We start from the raw sequence: 14,070 nt of genomic DNA, 5'->3' as shown, positions 1-14,070 counted from the left end.
AAAGTGGATGAAAATAATCCTTATACTGTTTATGATATAAAATGCAATAAAACAATAAAATAATTTTATATTTACAAGTTTATTATATTTGTCAATAATAATAATGATTATTGCATTATTGTATTAATATTTATATCACATCATAAAATGCTATAACACTTATTTTATCAAGATATATACATTATTGTTATAATCTTATTATTCTTATTTAAGAAATTTGTCCACTATGTTTTCCATGAACCATTCTTCTGTAAATTTTAAATGATTGCCCTTAACAGAAAGAAAATGTATTTTATTCAAATTATCCATTTCTCTTAATCCCAGACGATCCTAAAATAGGGAAATTATTTAATAAAATTTAAATTTATGAAAGTTATATTAACATTTACCTCTTTGTATAAACTAGATTCCTGTAAACTTTCCACTTCTTTATTTTGACCAGGTTTATAAAATCCAAACCATTCTGATTCTTTAGGCTGTACCATAGTATCATTTTCGAACATTACCAAAACTAAAGATTCTAAATTTTTAAGATTATTTCTGTATGTCTAAAAAATTGTACAAAATATGATCATTCATTTTGCCATGCACAATGCATTAATTATAATAGTTACTTATTTCGAAATAATTGTATTATTTTACATTAAAGCAACATGCCTCATTTATATTTAATTCATTATTAATGTCCGCTAGAAAAAGACTGTATCTTTTATATTCATCTACTTTTGTAGGATCATGCCAATATCCTGCTTGGATTAATTTTTCTTGGACAAATCTTTAAAAAAATATATATATATAAAATGCCTGTTTGTGTATGTTTATATATATTAATAATATTTTCTAATATTTTTAATATGATTTACTTAATAATACTTTTTCTAATGCTTCATATATTATTTTTTAAAAATATATTTAGGTACTTGACATATGCTCCATAAGTAAGGGCTTCTCTAATATACTCGCATATAATATGATCTACAGCAATACAACGAGGTAATCCATAAACACCTTGATGTTGACCACCAAAGGATATGAGATTTAACATTGGTGGGGTTGAACACCTTTCAGCTACAGCACGTCTATGAATATAAAAATAAAATTATTTATATAGACATGAATCTCTAAAATACACAATACAAAATAATTTCAATTGAAAATTTTGCAGATGATTTTTTTATATATCAAATATTAGATTCCTGAATTTATTAATTAGTTAACATAATAAAGATTTTATTGCACTTACAAAAATTGTGCACCTTGTGAAAAACCAATTGCATTATAACCATTTTGTAAATTTTTATCCATTTTTATCTCTTCACATACTTGTTTCACATCATCATTAATATTTCCAAAATAACTATTTTGTATATCCTATAAAAAATAAGAATTTATATAATGAATATACTTATTCTTTAATTCTACAAATATACTAATTAGTAATTAATATTACCTGCAATTCATTATATCCTTTATGAACACATTTGATATAAACTTCAGGTATACTTTTCTTTAATAATTGTTTTATATAATCAATACCATATCCAAAACAACTGTCACCTATTATCATAATAAATCATTAACTTATATCTATGTATTTGTAATAACAACAAAATATTTACATGATACCTACCCATACCATGCCATATAACAATTGGTATAGACGAATTATCTGCAGTAACTTCTATTTGCATAAAGGTGCAAAATATATTCATTGTAAACAATAGGATAATACTATTAGACATTATAAACATGATGACAGGTTATAAAAGAACGTGAATTCGTAATTAGCAAACCGTTTTAACAACTTCCCTATAAAATAATACAAATAAAAGAAATTATTTTACATAATAACAAAAAATTCGTACCGGATAACACAATAACAGACAGTTCGGTCGTTTACAGTTCAGATAAATATAAATAAGTATTTCCTCCGACAGAATACGTACATATATACAACATAGATAAGTATAACCAGATATTTGCAGTATATATACTAAAATTAGAAGGATACAAAGATAAGCATGATCCTACTACGCAAAGATGATATATAAATATAAACAAAGGAGACTTACAAAACTTTCGGATAACAGAGCCTGACAATGCCAATAATGTATACGATGTACGTTGAAGTTTTGTTGACCGCTAAAGATCACTGAACGAAGAGTTTACTTTTAATAGAAACAAAATATATAGAAACGAAATATATCTTGTCTTAACCTTTTACAAGCTATTTCTGTTCTATTTACGTTATCAATAGAATATAGATTCATTGAAATCGAATATTAAAATGACTTGTCAATTATTGAAGTTGTTCGAAAACCAGTACCAATTTTGTAATATTTTTTACATCGCTATTCTATTTCTACGAATTTTAACTTTGCAAATAAAATTTTACACTAAAATTATTTTATATTCACGTGGTTTAGGAACCATATAAAGTTTAAATAGAGACACATTATTGTTCAAATAGTTACAAGATCTCAATTATTATATATTGTTATTATGTAATAGTTAATTGTTTGTAAATTATACTACAATTCTGCACATACTATAATTTTTCTATATTAAGTGTATATAGTATTAAGTCTATTTATTTAAGGTAAACTATTTACATACCACTATTTTATTCACATTTAGAAGAAGAATAATTTAGTACATGTTTTATACATAAATATTTTAATTTTCCAAAGTATGTTTATCATGTATAAATGAAAAACCTACTTATGGTATTTACTAAAATCTAGTAAAAGTACTAATTTAGTTTTCATAGGAGAGTGATGATTTCTTACAGAGAGTAATATTTAAATTAAAATATTTTCTGAACTAATTTCTATATTTTGGACTTTTTCTATTTTCTGGACTTTTTCTATATTAACATAGATTAATACATTTTTATAAAAAATGACAAACTGCATTGACTAATACAATCAAAAACATATAAGAAACAGTTAATCTTTATATGTTCTCTATGCATCACATTATGTTTCCCTTGAAATCATTTAACTTTTATTTCTAACGTTTTTTGTATTACCATATTCAAGGGGATTGATTCAAATGTATACACACAAAATATATCTCTGATGACATCATGTTTCCATCCTTTCTCAGAGAGATAATTTAATGATATAATAATTTTATAATATAAAATATATTATTTCTTCCTTTTGATAGATTAATTTCTAAATTACAATAATTTATTGGACTATTTTTTCTCCTATATCAAAATTCAATGAACACAATATACACATAGATTAATTTTTTTTTAAATACTTATAACTATATAACTATATCTACATTAACTTACTGAGACAAACATTTACATATATCGAAAAGAAAATAATGAGATTGCAAACACTTTATGTTCTTTAAAATTATTGATATCATTTGTTAACTATAGCAGTTAGTATAAAGGCGATACCTATGGAACAGAGGCACTTACAGCTTTTGGCACATAGTTTAAATGTATTTGTACGTTTATCTTTAATAATGTTCTACAGTTGGGAGTCAATCATAGACTTTGGATTATGGTTTTGCATGTATCACGTAAAAAGAAAATATCACAAAATGTTACAATAATACTTAGAATCAAACTGTTGTAAACTCTGTTGTATGTTGTGAAGGATTGTGATATAAACTAGCCATAGCTTCTTGTAATGCTCTTAAACATGCAACATGTGCTTTAAATCCTCCTGCTCTTTCTGCTTTTGTTTCTGCACGAACATGTGATATGTATCCTCGAGTTTGAATTTCACGCCAAGTAGGAACAGCTGGACCTTCTGTTTGTTGTCTAAGAGGAATATATGTAAACATTGGTCCTTCTTCTACTTTTGGAATTTGTAAGTAGTTTTGTGTTCCTTGTTTTCCAAACTTTATTCCTGTACTAAATTGAGTAGCTTTTGGAGAAGCAGTCTTTGCTTCTTTCTTGGAATTCTGTATTGCTGATGCAAATGTATCAACAATACTTTTTGCATTGCCTTCAGAGAATGTAAGTTCATCTATTAAAGCTTCTTTATCTCTGATTTTCTTTTTCTTTGCTTCCATTTCTTCTCTAGCAAGCTCTAGCCGTCTTTCTTCTTCTTGCTGCTTTTCTAATTCTAATAGTTCTTCTAATTCATATTCTTTTCTACCAAGTTTAGATTTGCTCTTATTTATTTGATCCTTGTTATCTTTTTTATATTGATCTATTTTCTTATTTGTTTCAACAACATCAATATCATTGGCTAAATTATATATTATGTTTTCCACTTCTTCTAAATAATCATTATATTCGCGTAATGTAGCAAAATCTTCTTCCTTTTTGTTAAAATCCCTAAGTATTTTTTTTCTGATATTTACTTCTTTCTCTACCATAGGATCTTCAAACATTTGAACTCGAAAATTAGTTCTGCGTAGTGGAATGTGACATTCTGGGCAGGATCCAGAACCTTCAAATGATATAATAAATTATAAAATACAATATTATTTGCATGTATAACTATAATTAATTTTTTAAAAATTGTATTAAAAAATGTCACATATAGAGTAACAAACCTTTTAAAAATAATAGATCTACACAGTTCTCGCATAAGGTATGTCCACAAACATTTACCATCATTTTTAATGATGGATTTCGATATTTTGTAGTTTTGCATCTTGGACAAGCTTGATCATCCATTGCAATAAGATATTTATAAACTAACAATATTACCTAGTAAAATAACCTTTTATAACTTTGAGATGTAACGAATCATCCAGTAATAAATTTATCTTTTTGAATGGATAGGTATAAATGATGAGATGTATAAGACATAAACGAATATGATTGTTATTTTATTTTAACGTGAAATTTTTTACAATAATTAATCTAGTTAATTATATATATCTCACGTAATGCGCAAAACAATATTGCTCTCGTAAAACGTTTATAATGTGACAAGCATTTGACTTTAACCCTCATAAACACATTTCCATTGCTTTTGATTCTTTTGGTGAGTTCTTAAAATAACAAATTTGAAACTTTGCTATTCATGAGAATGTGACTTAAGATTATTATTATTGCGCTATATGTACATATGTGTGATCATATATACGGAAGAGAAAGATGGAAGAATTCGATAGCTTCAAAATGTAACAATATGGATATTGATAAAGAAAAAATTAACATTTAAACAAAGTATACAGATAAAATTGAATAGCAGAATTCTCAGTCATAAATGATTTTTTATTAATTTGTGGATTATTTTTAACGTGTTTCTTGAATACAATAATGGACGAAAAATCTTCAGGTAACAATTTCGGCTTAATAGTTTGTTTTTTTAACAACAATTGTTGAAATACGAAATATAATTGGTAAATTAAAAAGCAATACATAGATAATTTTAGAAATCATTGTTATCATTTTATAACCTAAACTTTTCATTTTAATGAATGTATAAACGTTATAAATGTCATCTCGAATCACTATAACAAATATTTTAAATTACGAATTTATATTTTTAGATTAATACAATTTCCCAAACCAATCTCTGCTTCAATGTGTAACAAATGTTGGTTTTATAGATAATGCTATTTCTACACAAAAATCATTACCATCTTCTTATGATCCTGGTTGGAATGATACACCAAAATGGGCATCTCCACATGCAGGAAATACAAATACACCTACAAAAAGAATATTAAATAAAAGAGTTCCATTTCCTTTAATTTCTGGGGAATTAACAAGGAACAATACTGAATGTCAATCTAATACTGCAGGCATGCCATTATCACCTCCTCCTCCTCCTCTGCCTTCTCCTTTAAGTTTGAAGACAGCACCTCATGCACCTTTAATAACTCCTTCTGATGCAAACACTCAATTGACTTGTACAGTAACAAAATTTGACAAACAACAAGCTTTAGTTGATACTATGGCAAATTTAGAATTTATAATTAAAAAATATGTGATGGAAAATAAAATAGATGAAGTGCAAAAAAGACTAGATTTAATGAAATCTTGTTGGCTCGATAATAAATTAAATGATTCTATACAGCAGAAAATATTTGACATTTCAAAGGGTGAGTTTAATATATAAAATATATAATTAATATATTATTTAATAGATAAAACACCAAAATTAAAGTAGTATCTATTTAATGTTTTTAGCTTTAAAAGACGAAGATGTTGAAAAAGCAGATAAACTTCATATTGCATTGATGATAGATCACACCAGTCTGTGTAGTGCTTGGATACCTAGTATTAGGCACATAATTTCTGCTTTAAAGGAAAAAAAATTACGCTCCGATGATATATAAATATATAGAATATAAATTTACCAGAAACTAGTTTGAAAATTCATTTATTAAAATACAGACACATTTATTTAATGTGACACATTACTTCTAGATATTTTTTCTTTTATATCTATATAATTAGTTCAGTATATACAAATATTGGTATATATATTTATTTTTAAATAAAATTTGTATATGGAATGCAGCATATAGATGTTGTTTGTTTTTTTCAGTCATAATATGTTTCTGATATTATATCACACAATTGATATCACGTAATGTTTCACTATAAAAATTTGTTATAAATTTGTCTGAACTAATTAAAATTATAAAAATTAAAACACTTCTAACATTATTATATATTTCAGTTCCACGATAATCACTAACACAGTTTTATTGATAAATATCAATGATTGTTGTTGGATCATACTTAAGCCTATACACATTGGATATAACTTATCAATTTATGCTCACGTTTGAAGACTCAGCTAACACTCTGTTTAATGAAAAATATTTGCAAAATGCACTGTATCATTCATATAATAAATCTTACAACTCATCATTATCACTAGGCTTTGCTAAATTGAAATCAAGTATTTCATCTGAAGTTAAGAAGCGAACATCACTATCTTCAGAAAGCGAAGAATTACCAGTGCCACGTTTGTAAGTTTTCCTTCTTGTAATTATAAAGAATGCTACTATTGAAACAACAATGATTCCACTCAATATGCCAATGATTAAACCAATAATACCAGGCAGTCCAATTTTTCCACTGTTATGATGGAATTTTTTAGGTTTTTCTATTCTCACACTTATTTGTGGGTCTGAAATAAAATATTTATTGCATTATACTCAAAAAATAAATATAGTAGTATTAATACATTCATTACAAATTATATGATCTAATAGAAACTAAATATATTACCATATTGTTTAGTTACTTCAATATGTTTTGTAGTTGTTGTCATTGATTTATATGTTGTTTTTGTTGATGATGTTTTAGGTACTGTAATGGGTGCAATTACATGAACAAGAGTAGTGGTCTTCATAGTAGGTTTTACAAATATTTTTGGTTTTGATACTTCTGTTTCTCGTGGTTTTGTTGTATTAGGATCAATATCATCTTTCGGATTAATAAGTATATGATTACGATTGATGGTTGTTGACAAAGTTGTAGTTTCATACTTCACAGCTTTAGTAATGTTTGGCAACAATTTTGTAACATTAACTCTGTTTTGATTTGTAGTAGTACTAATAGTAGCTTCTGTAATCTCCTGAGTAATTCCATCATCTGTAAAAGCTATAAATAATCTTACATAAGTTTGAAAGGATTGTATGTATGTTTTTTCTTTTGTTTATAAATATTAAATTAATATATCATGATTATTTTTATAGTATATATTTAAATAATGGATTATTACCAAGAACACAGTATTCTGCATAATCTGGACAACAGAGAGAATATTCTGCACAATCCAATGTGCATTGACATTGTTCTACTTTATATACAGGTGGTTCTTCATCTTGTGGTTCAACATTAATCAACTGAGATGTAGTAAAATTGTTGCATTTCCCTTGACAAGTTTGTGATGCACTTACTATTTCAACTTGATCTGAAAATTTTTAATATTTTACAAACAATGGTAAAAGTTGAAATAAGCTAAAAAATTAATTTAATTATCATTTTTATTTAATAGATGATATACCATTATTATTAGTTGTCATGGTAGTAGTACCAATATCACTTGTGTTTGTCTCACATTCTTTTCCTTGCAAAATAGCAATGTCATCAACAGCAATATCACTTACATAGCTTGTACCTCGTTTACCTTCAATTATTATCTATAGAGTAATTAATAAATAGATGAACTCTATAATTTCAAACAAAAGTAGAAACTGTATATATAACTATATATTATAGTTATACAATTGTGCACTGACCTGAAAATTTTTATCTACTTTTGGTAAAGTAAAAATACCATGTAACCATTGATTTCCTTGATTACCCTCCTTATGAAACATTAACTGTGGGTTAATATCAGTTTCTGTTTTAAAATAGACTCTTAAAGCACCCATTGCAGTGCCATACATGTGGTACCTAGAAACACATTATTGAGAATTATATAAGTAGATTTTTTTATATTATTTAGATATCATTTAATTACCAGAATGAAAAACATCCAGATTCTGTTAATACAGAGTTATACAGAGGAGAGATAATTCTTGCTGTATCATTTACTAAACGTCCAGATGCCTCAATGTAAAGATAATATCCTGAAGTTAAGGGATATTCAAATTAATCTGCATTTTCTTTGATAGTAAAAAAAAATTGTAATATTAAAAAATATATTAACTAAGTACCTTCATTTCCAGCTCCCAATGTATGATCATACGTCGGGCCCGTGCCGATATGCGAGCTCGGTGTTTCGAAATTATGTCGCTGCCAGTCAAAATCATGTAGAGGATCCTGCTCCCACCAGCAAAAATCCGGTTTCTCGAAGTCGCATCTTGTAGGTGCAGTCGCGTTTGTATCTATTTCATTTTTATACTCATTTTCCTCGGATATATATACACGTTAAAGTATATACGCCCGAAATATAATACATTCAATTATCTATAAAATTACCTCTACAATACGGAGCTGTTGCGTTCCAATTATGACCGTTGCAATAAATTTCAGATGTTCCTATTAAAGCGTAACCAGTTTCGCAGAAATACATAAGTATCGCACCATCATGTTTTTTCGCCACTAAAGCGTGTTCGGGTGTAGGGAGAGGGGCACATTCTGCATCTATGGATATGTAGAAATATAATTACTACCAATGTAAAGATAACTATTATAAAAAATTAATTTCATACATTAATAATTGATCTATATAAACAAAACAAAGTAACACTTACTAACACACACTGGTGTTGGTGTATCCCACTGACCATGTATACACGTGGAATATTTGTTTCCCACAAGAGTGTAACCATCGTTACAATTAAATCTAACGATTCTTCCTCTAGCCCTTGCACGTACCCTCCCATTTAATAATCGTACAACGGGACATCGATCTAATAAGAAAGTAAAGAAAAATATTTCAATGTTATACAGTTATAAAATACGCTTCTATCTTTGAATTTTTATGAACAATTTCCCCCACAGTTAAACTTCGATGATCGGTATTATCTGCGATATACTACGTATAATTTAAAAAAACGTAGGTGCTTGACTGAGTCAAGTTGACTTTTTTTTTAATATAATAAAGATTTGGTAATGCAATTAGAAAAAAAAAACATGTGACTTACTTTGTTGTGTTTCTTCTGAATAAATAATACACTGGCTTAAACAAATTAATAATAAAGAAAGTACAGTAAACCACCTCATCACTATTACACTTTTACTCAAATTTATAAAACTATTTAAAATGTAGATAAAAATTGTTTTCTCTTTTTCGTATACGCATCGACGTTCAAATTACTTTCTGGCGAAAAATAAGATTTTTTTTTTTTTTTTAATAATTGTTTGAAAGTTATTAAAATTATTAAGATTTCCCAAATAGAATTATAGAATAAATCGTGATTAAAATAACGTAGCAATTCCCAAAGATAATAAACCGATCGTTTCCAATGTATGAAAATAGCGTTCATCGATTAAACGAACTGAACGTTTGAATTCAAAAAGAACCTCTCGTTGCGGTGATCCTATTCTTCTAGTGGAAGTAGAGAGATGACTTCCGCTGATGCGAATACGATTTGGTCCATATCTGCTTCCACTTTTCTTATCAGTCCCGACTATTGTCAGGCCTTGAAAGGAAATTCCAGAGAAGGCGTTTCATACGAGATATGTACATAAGTTTAGAATGTATATATACATATACATATATATATATATATATATATATATATATATATATATATATATATACACACACACACACACATATACATCTTTTATAAATATAATATAAATATATTAAATATAAATTCTATTATATATATCTATTATATATAATTTAAAATTATATATATAATTTTAGATATATATTTTATTTAAATTGGAAAGTATACCTAACATTAGTAGATAAAAATTTTAATGATAAAATCTACAATTACTTGTGTTAATTTCGACTATTAAACTATGAGATCTTTAATAAAGTATATATATCATATATTTCATGAATCACATATCATAAAATTAATCATATATATCATAATACTTTATAGTATAACATAAAATAGCAATAAATTAGTATATAACACAGAATAAAATATCTATTAATATCTACAGATTCACTTTATTATTCTGCTTTAATTATATGAATCATGGAAACAGTAGTAGACTACCTTATTCTAGCATTAATTAACCCTATTTTGAAGTTGGTGGTTTCCAAGGTATAATTTTTGGTGATGTTGTTGTATAAGGCATGTAAGCCTTTGAAGTACCAGAAAAATTTTGTTCATGATCTAACATCCATTCATATTTTGGTCGTGATGGATCATGATGGGGTGGTAAGTCAGTTTTGTAATGTAACCATCCATACCATTCTGGTGGAACTTGTGAAGCATCATAATTTAGTCCCACATGTTCTGCGTATATGACCCATCTATTACGACCTAAAATATATTTTAATCATATAATTTATATATTTTAATAAATTTCTTTAGAAGTACTATATATATATTTTTTTAACTCTTACCTACAAAATACGCATTATTCTCATAATATTTATTCCCATATTTATCTTCACCAATCAGGACTCCTATTTTTAATTCATCAGTTCTAATAAACATAAAAAATTATATCGAAATAAAATATGTAAGAAAAGCATCATAATTACATGATAAATTTTCTGTATTATTACATTAAATTATTTATTTACTTACTATTATTATACATTAAATTATCATATGCAGTATCATTTTTTATTTTGAAATTATAATTTGATTATATAATAACATTAATATTAACATTAGTATTTAATAAAAAGGTTAATTTCGATAAGAAATGAAACTGCATATGATTTTATTTATTTGCTAAATTCAAAGATTAAAAATAAATATAGACATAAAAAATTTCACAATCGCTGCACAATTCTAAAAGAAAAATTATATATGCTTTTTCGATATATTTTTATATAAATGTATATGATAAAAATAATAACCTAAATAATGTCTTCACAGAATTAATAATTCCTTTATTATGTTTTATTATTTGGAATAGTTTCCCGATCTTATCCAAACCTAACAATTTCGCCATATTTGTTATGCACTTCGCGAATATAACGTTAACGTATATAACAAACAGATTTCATCTACCACACACATATATATATATATATATATGATAACTGGACAAAATTTTCTTATATAGATTTTTCGTTCAGAGTGCGCTAAAAGCAAGCTTGATCATATGAACAACTGCAAACTAATAAAATAAATTAATTTTACGTTGAATACAATTAAATTAAATTATTAATTTTTTCCTATCAAAATTCAGAATATTTTTGGCAAAGTATTTTTATTGTTACCAAGATAATTTTGATAAAGCATAATTATAGTCATATGCTAAAATATTTCTGTTATGAACGTGCGTTATTAAAAAGTAAATACTATGCAACTTATTTTATTGTATGTAAAATATAAAAAAAAAAAAAATCTTAAATCTTTAATCCATAAGATTACAGTCTCCAGACAATAACTGTATATGACCCATGGTCAAATATAATCCTAATGAGATACCCATGCTTACAATTATTACAATAAAAAAGTTAATATATTCACAAAACGAACTTTCTATTTTTATATCATGATACTGTGAAGTTTTATTTGCGTCTTACGCTCTCTTAATTACGAAATTCAATTTAAGTCGAAATTAATTAGGACAGGTAATTGTATTACAACTTATTTACTTTAATAAAATTTTATTATTTTGATACATAACAAAATTCTTTAAGAATTAGAATTAGCGTTAGGTCCACGCCGACGTCCGAAAGTTTGAACAACATTCACGAATCTGCGATTATATTGAATACGTCTCTTGGCACGACCGGTCTTCTTTTTACTTTTTTCTTGCTTTTCAACCTGATAAAATACATTTAATAAGTTTATGTGAAGAGTTGATTTATATGAATGAATGTTGCACATTCATGAAAAGTTAAGTTGAAGTTCAGTACTTAACTTCACTTTAATCTGCTTTTAATATTGCACTAATTCTTTTTTATAATTTGAGTAATACAAATTATAATTTAGATTTAATAGTGCATAATAAATGTTATAATTTACCTTAGGAGTTTGTGCCTTTACTTTTCCAGCACGTGCTAAAGAACCATGGACCTTACCTAAAAACAAAAGAAAAAATAAGAAAAGGAATGTTAAAATGATAAAAATAAATAAATAATTAAATTAAGTGAAAATCAATATTATAATTAGATTTACCTCCAAGTAGAGGGACTATTAATTCAAGCGTGTGAAATGGAAGATCTCCAACAACAGCTTCATTTTCTAATAGACTGCCAGCACAGTAAAGATTAAACTCTACATTTTCAATGTTTTCCAGTGCTGCCAGCTTCTCCTACAAAATGTAATAATATTCTGCCTTTATAACAAGTTTTTTCTATAAATTAAACATGTTAAACATCGAACTGATTTTACACAAATTGATGTATTTGCATAATACTTTTTTAATATCATAAACCTTTAAAAATATTTTTAATAAAGTCTAGAAAATTGATTACCAGTCCTCAATGACCCATCAAGCATTAAATATGTTACAAAATTGTCGAAAACTTAAAGTAAAGTATACAAACAATTTTTGTTCATACATAAATTAAATAAGTTTTCTTATTACTTTAGCATTATTGCTCATTCTAACATTGCAAATAATGCAATTGTTAGATTATCATTTAATGCAATCACTGTATCTGATATAATAGAATATCAAATAAAAATATAGATAAAACTTTCAAGTGAAGAATGTCTTATCTATAAGCTTTACTTAGCAAAATGGCTGGAATCAGCAATCACATATTTTATGGCTTAAATTCGTAATCTAAAAATTCAAAATTAATCATACCTTAATTTCCAGAATAGTTTCATCGTTCTGGCAATCAACGACATGTGTTTGCTGGCCACGAATTTGGAGCTGCATGGTTGTGTAATCTAAAATATAAAATTTGTAAAGTGAATGCACGTGAGAAACTTCAAAGTTCGACATAACCGATCTTGCAACGCCACGTGCATCGAAATTTTTATAAAATAAATAATTTAAAAATAATGTAAATGTGTGTCTGTATATGAAAAAAAGATATAAGAAAACGACTTTCTAGTTTAAGTATATTTAAGGTATGAAAAAATGAATTATTAAAACATAACGAAATACTTGCCTTGTTACAACGCAATACACAACTAGAAAGAAGCAAAACAGGAACTGACTCTGGCTTGTCAATTGACGACACACTTCACGATAATAAAAAGTCACAAGATTAATCTGCTATCATCGATTATAATTTATAAAATACGTAGAAACGTATACGATTTATCTATTTTATCTTTTAACAGATTGAATAAATGATATAAATATCCAATAAACTTTAGTAGTATTCAATAGACCTTCAATGTGTCACGTCTAACAACATAATAAAAAGTGTAATTTCCGGTGATTGTTACCAACTGTTATTAACGTATCAGATAACTTCAGTGACATTCGGGAGTTTAAGGTTATTATATTTATACTATAACCTACGAATTAATTTTAAGTAGATAATTTATCATTTTTATTGTAAAATTGTAATCAACAATTTTAATAAAATTTAATATTATTAGTATTAATTGTTT

General features: G+C 26.3%; 6 protein-coding genes and 1 long non-coding RNA gene across 11 annotated transcripts; 2 read left to right on the top strand and 5 right to left on the bottom strand.

The window, feature by feature from the left end:
* Window positions 1–60: 60 nt before the first annotated feature.
* LOC127067295 (palmitoyl-protein thioesterase 1) lies at window positions 61–2,339 on the bottom strand. 5 transcript variants are annotated; one of them, XM_051002074.1, is made up of 8 exons: window positions 2,073–2,339; window positions 1,631–1,809; window positions 1,451–1,557; window positions 1,244–1,371; window positions 921–1,079; window positions 658–775; window positions 390–548; window positions 61–330 (listed from the first exon to the last, which is right to left on the bottom strand). In XM_051002074.1, the coding sequence occupies exons 2-8, from the start codon at window positions 1,749–1,751 to the stop codon at window positions 205–207; spliced, it is 918 nt and encodes a 305-aa protein (XP_050858031.1). In that variant the 5' UTR covers window positions 1,752–1,809; window positions 2,073–2,339; the 3' UTR covers window positions 61–204. The 5 variants fall into 5 exon arrangements, with proteins under 5 accessions (XP_050858031.1, XP_050858030.1, XP_050858032.1 ...); XM_051002073.1 differs by lacking the exon at window positions 2,073–2,339 and adding an exon at window positions 1,866–1,993; XM_051002075.1 differs by lacking the exon at window positions 2,073–2,339 and adding an exon at window positions 1,947–1,993.
* Window positions 2,340–2,613: 274 nt separating this feature from the next.
* LOC127067294 (CDK-activating kinase assembly factor MAT1) lies at window positions 2,614–4,912 on the bottom strand. The gene is made up of 2 exons (XM_051002071.1): window positions 4,531–4,912; window positions 2,614–4,424 (listed from the first exon to the last, which is right to left on the bottom strand). Exons 1-2 carry the CDS (start codon window positions 4,652–4,654, stop codon window positions 3,586–3,588), a joined length of 963 nt encoding a protein of 320 aa, XP_050858028.1. The 5' UTR covers window positions 4,655–4,912; the 3' UTR covers window positions 2,614–3,585.
* A 161-nt stretch (window positions 4,913–5,073) lies between these two features.
* On the top strand, window positions 5,074–6,814 carry LOC127067296 (uncharacterized). Its single transcript, XM_051002077.1, has 3 exons — window positions 5,074–5,264; window positions 5,539–6,033; window positions 6,122–6,814. Exons 1-3 carry the CDS (start codon window positions 5,246–5,248, stop codon window positions 6,268–6,270), a joined length of 663 nt encoding a protein of 220 aa, XP_050858034.1. The 5' UTR covers window positions 5,074–5,245; the 3' UTR covers window positions 6,271–6,814.
* Window positions 6,628–9,679, bottom strand: LOC127067291 (uncharacterized). Its single transcript, XM_051002068.1, has 10 exons — window positions 9,544–9,679; window positions 9,151–9,309; window positions 8,876–9,040; window positions 8,611–8,781; window positions 8,415–8,523; window positions 8,191–8,347; window positions 7,956–8,091; window positions 7,671–7,862; window positions 7,175–7,549; window positions 6,628–7,073 (listed from the first exon to the last, which is right to left on the bottom strand). Exons 1-10 carry the CDS (start codon window positions 9,620–9,622, stop codon window positions 6,799–6,801), a joined length of 1,818 nt encoding a protein of 605 aa, XP_050858025.1. The 5' UTR covers window positions 9,623–9,679; the 3' UTR covers window positions 6,628–6,798.
* Window positions 8,415–9,139, top strand: LOC127067301 (uncharacterized). Its single transcript, XR_007782587.1, has 3 exons — window positions 8,415–8,509; window positions 8,623–8,759; window positions 8,930–9,139. It is a non-coding gene; the product is annotated as an uncharacterized LOC127067301 (long non-coding RNA).
* An 833-nt stretch (window positions 9,680–10,512) lies between the features above and the next one.
* LOC127067299 (probable NADH dehydrogenase [ubiquinone] 1 alpha subcomplex subunit 12) lies at window positions 10,513–11,568 on the bottom strand. Its single transcript, XM_051002079.1, has 3 exons — window positions 11,400–11,568; window positions 10,935–11,017; window positions 10,513–10,851 (listed from the first exon to the last, which is right to left on the bottom strand). Exons 1-3 carry the CDS (start codon window positions 11,492–11,494, stop codon window positions 10,604–10,606), a joined length of 426 nt encoding a protein of 141 aa, XP_050858036.1. The 5' UTR covers window positions 11,495–11,568; the 3' UTR covers window positions 10,513–10,603.
* A 570-nt stretch (window positions 11,569–12,138) lies between these two features.
* Window positions 12,139–13,780, bottom strand: LOC127066618 (FAU ubiquitin-like and ribosomal protein S30). Its single transcript, XM_051000505.1, has 5 exons — window positions 13,620–13,780; window positions 13,310–13,395; window positions 12,673–12,808; window positions 12,520–12,575; window positions 12,139–12,318 (listed from the first exon to the last, which is right to left on the bottom strand). The coding sequence occupies exons 2-5, from the start codon at window positions 13,382–13,384 to the stop codon at window positions 12,187–12,189; spliced, it is 399 nt and encodes a 132-aa protein (XP_050856462.1). The 5' UTR covers window positions 13,385–13,395; window positions 13,620–13,780; the 3' UTR covers window positions 12,139–12,186.
* Window positions 13,781–14,070: the final 290 nt, after the last annotated feature.

Source organism: Vespula vulgaris, chromosome 10, assembly GCF_905475345.1.
Source record: "Vespula vulgaris chromosome 10, iyVesVulg1.1, whole genome shotgun sequence".
In the NCBI taxonomy this organism is placed as follows: domain Eukaryota; kingdom Metazoa; phylum Arthropoda; class Insecta; order Hymenoptera; family Vespidae; genus Vespula; species Vespula vulgaris.
The sequence above is the reverse complement of the archived record's forward strand: the minus strand, read 5'-3'. Positions and strand labels throughout refer to the sequence as shown.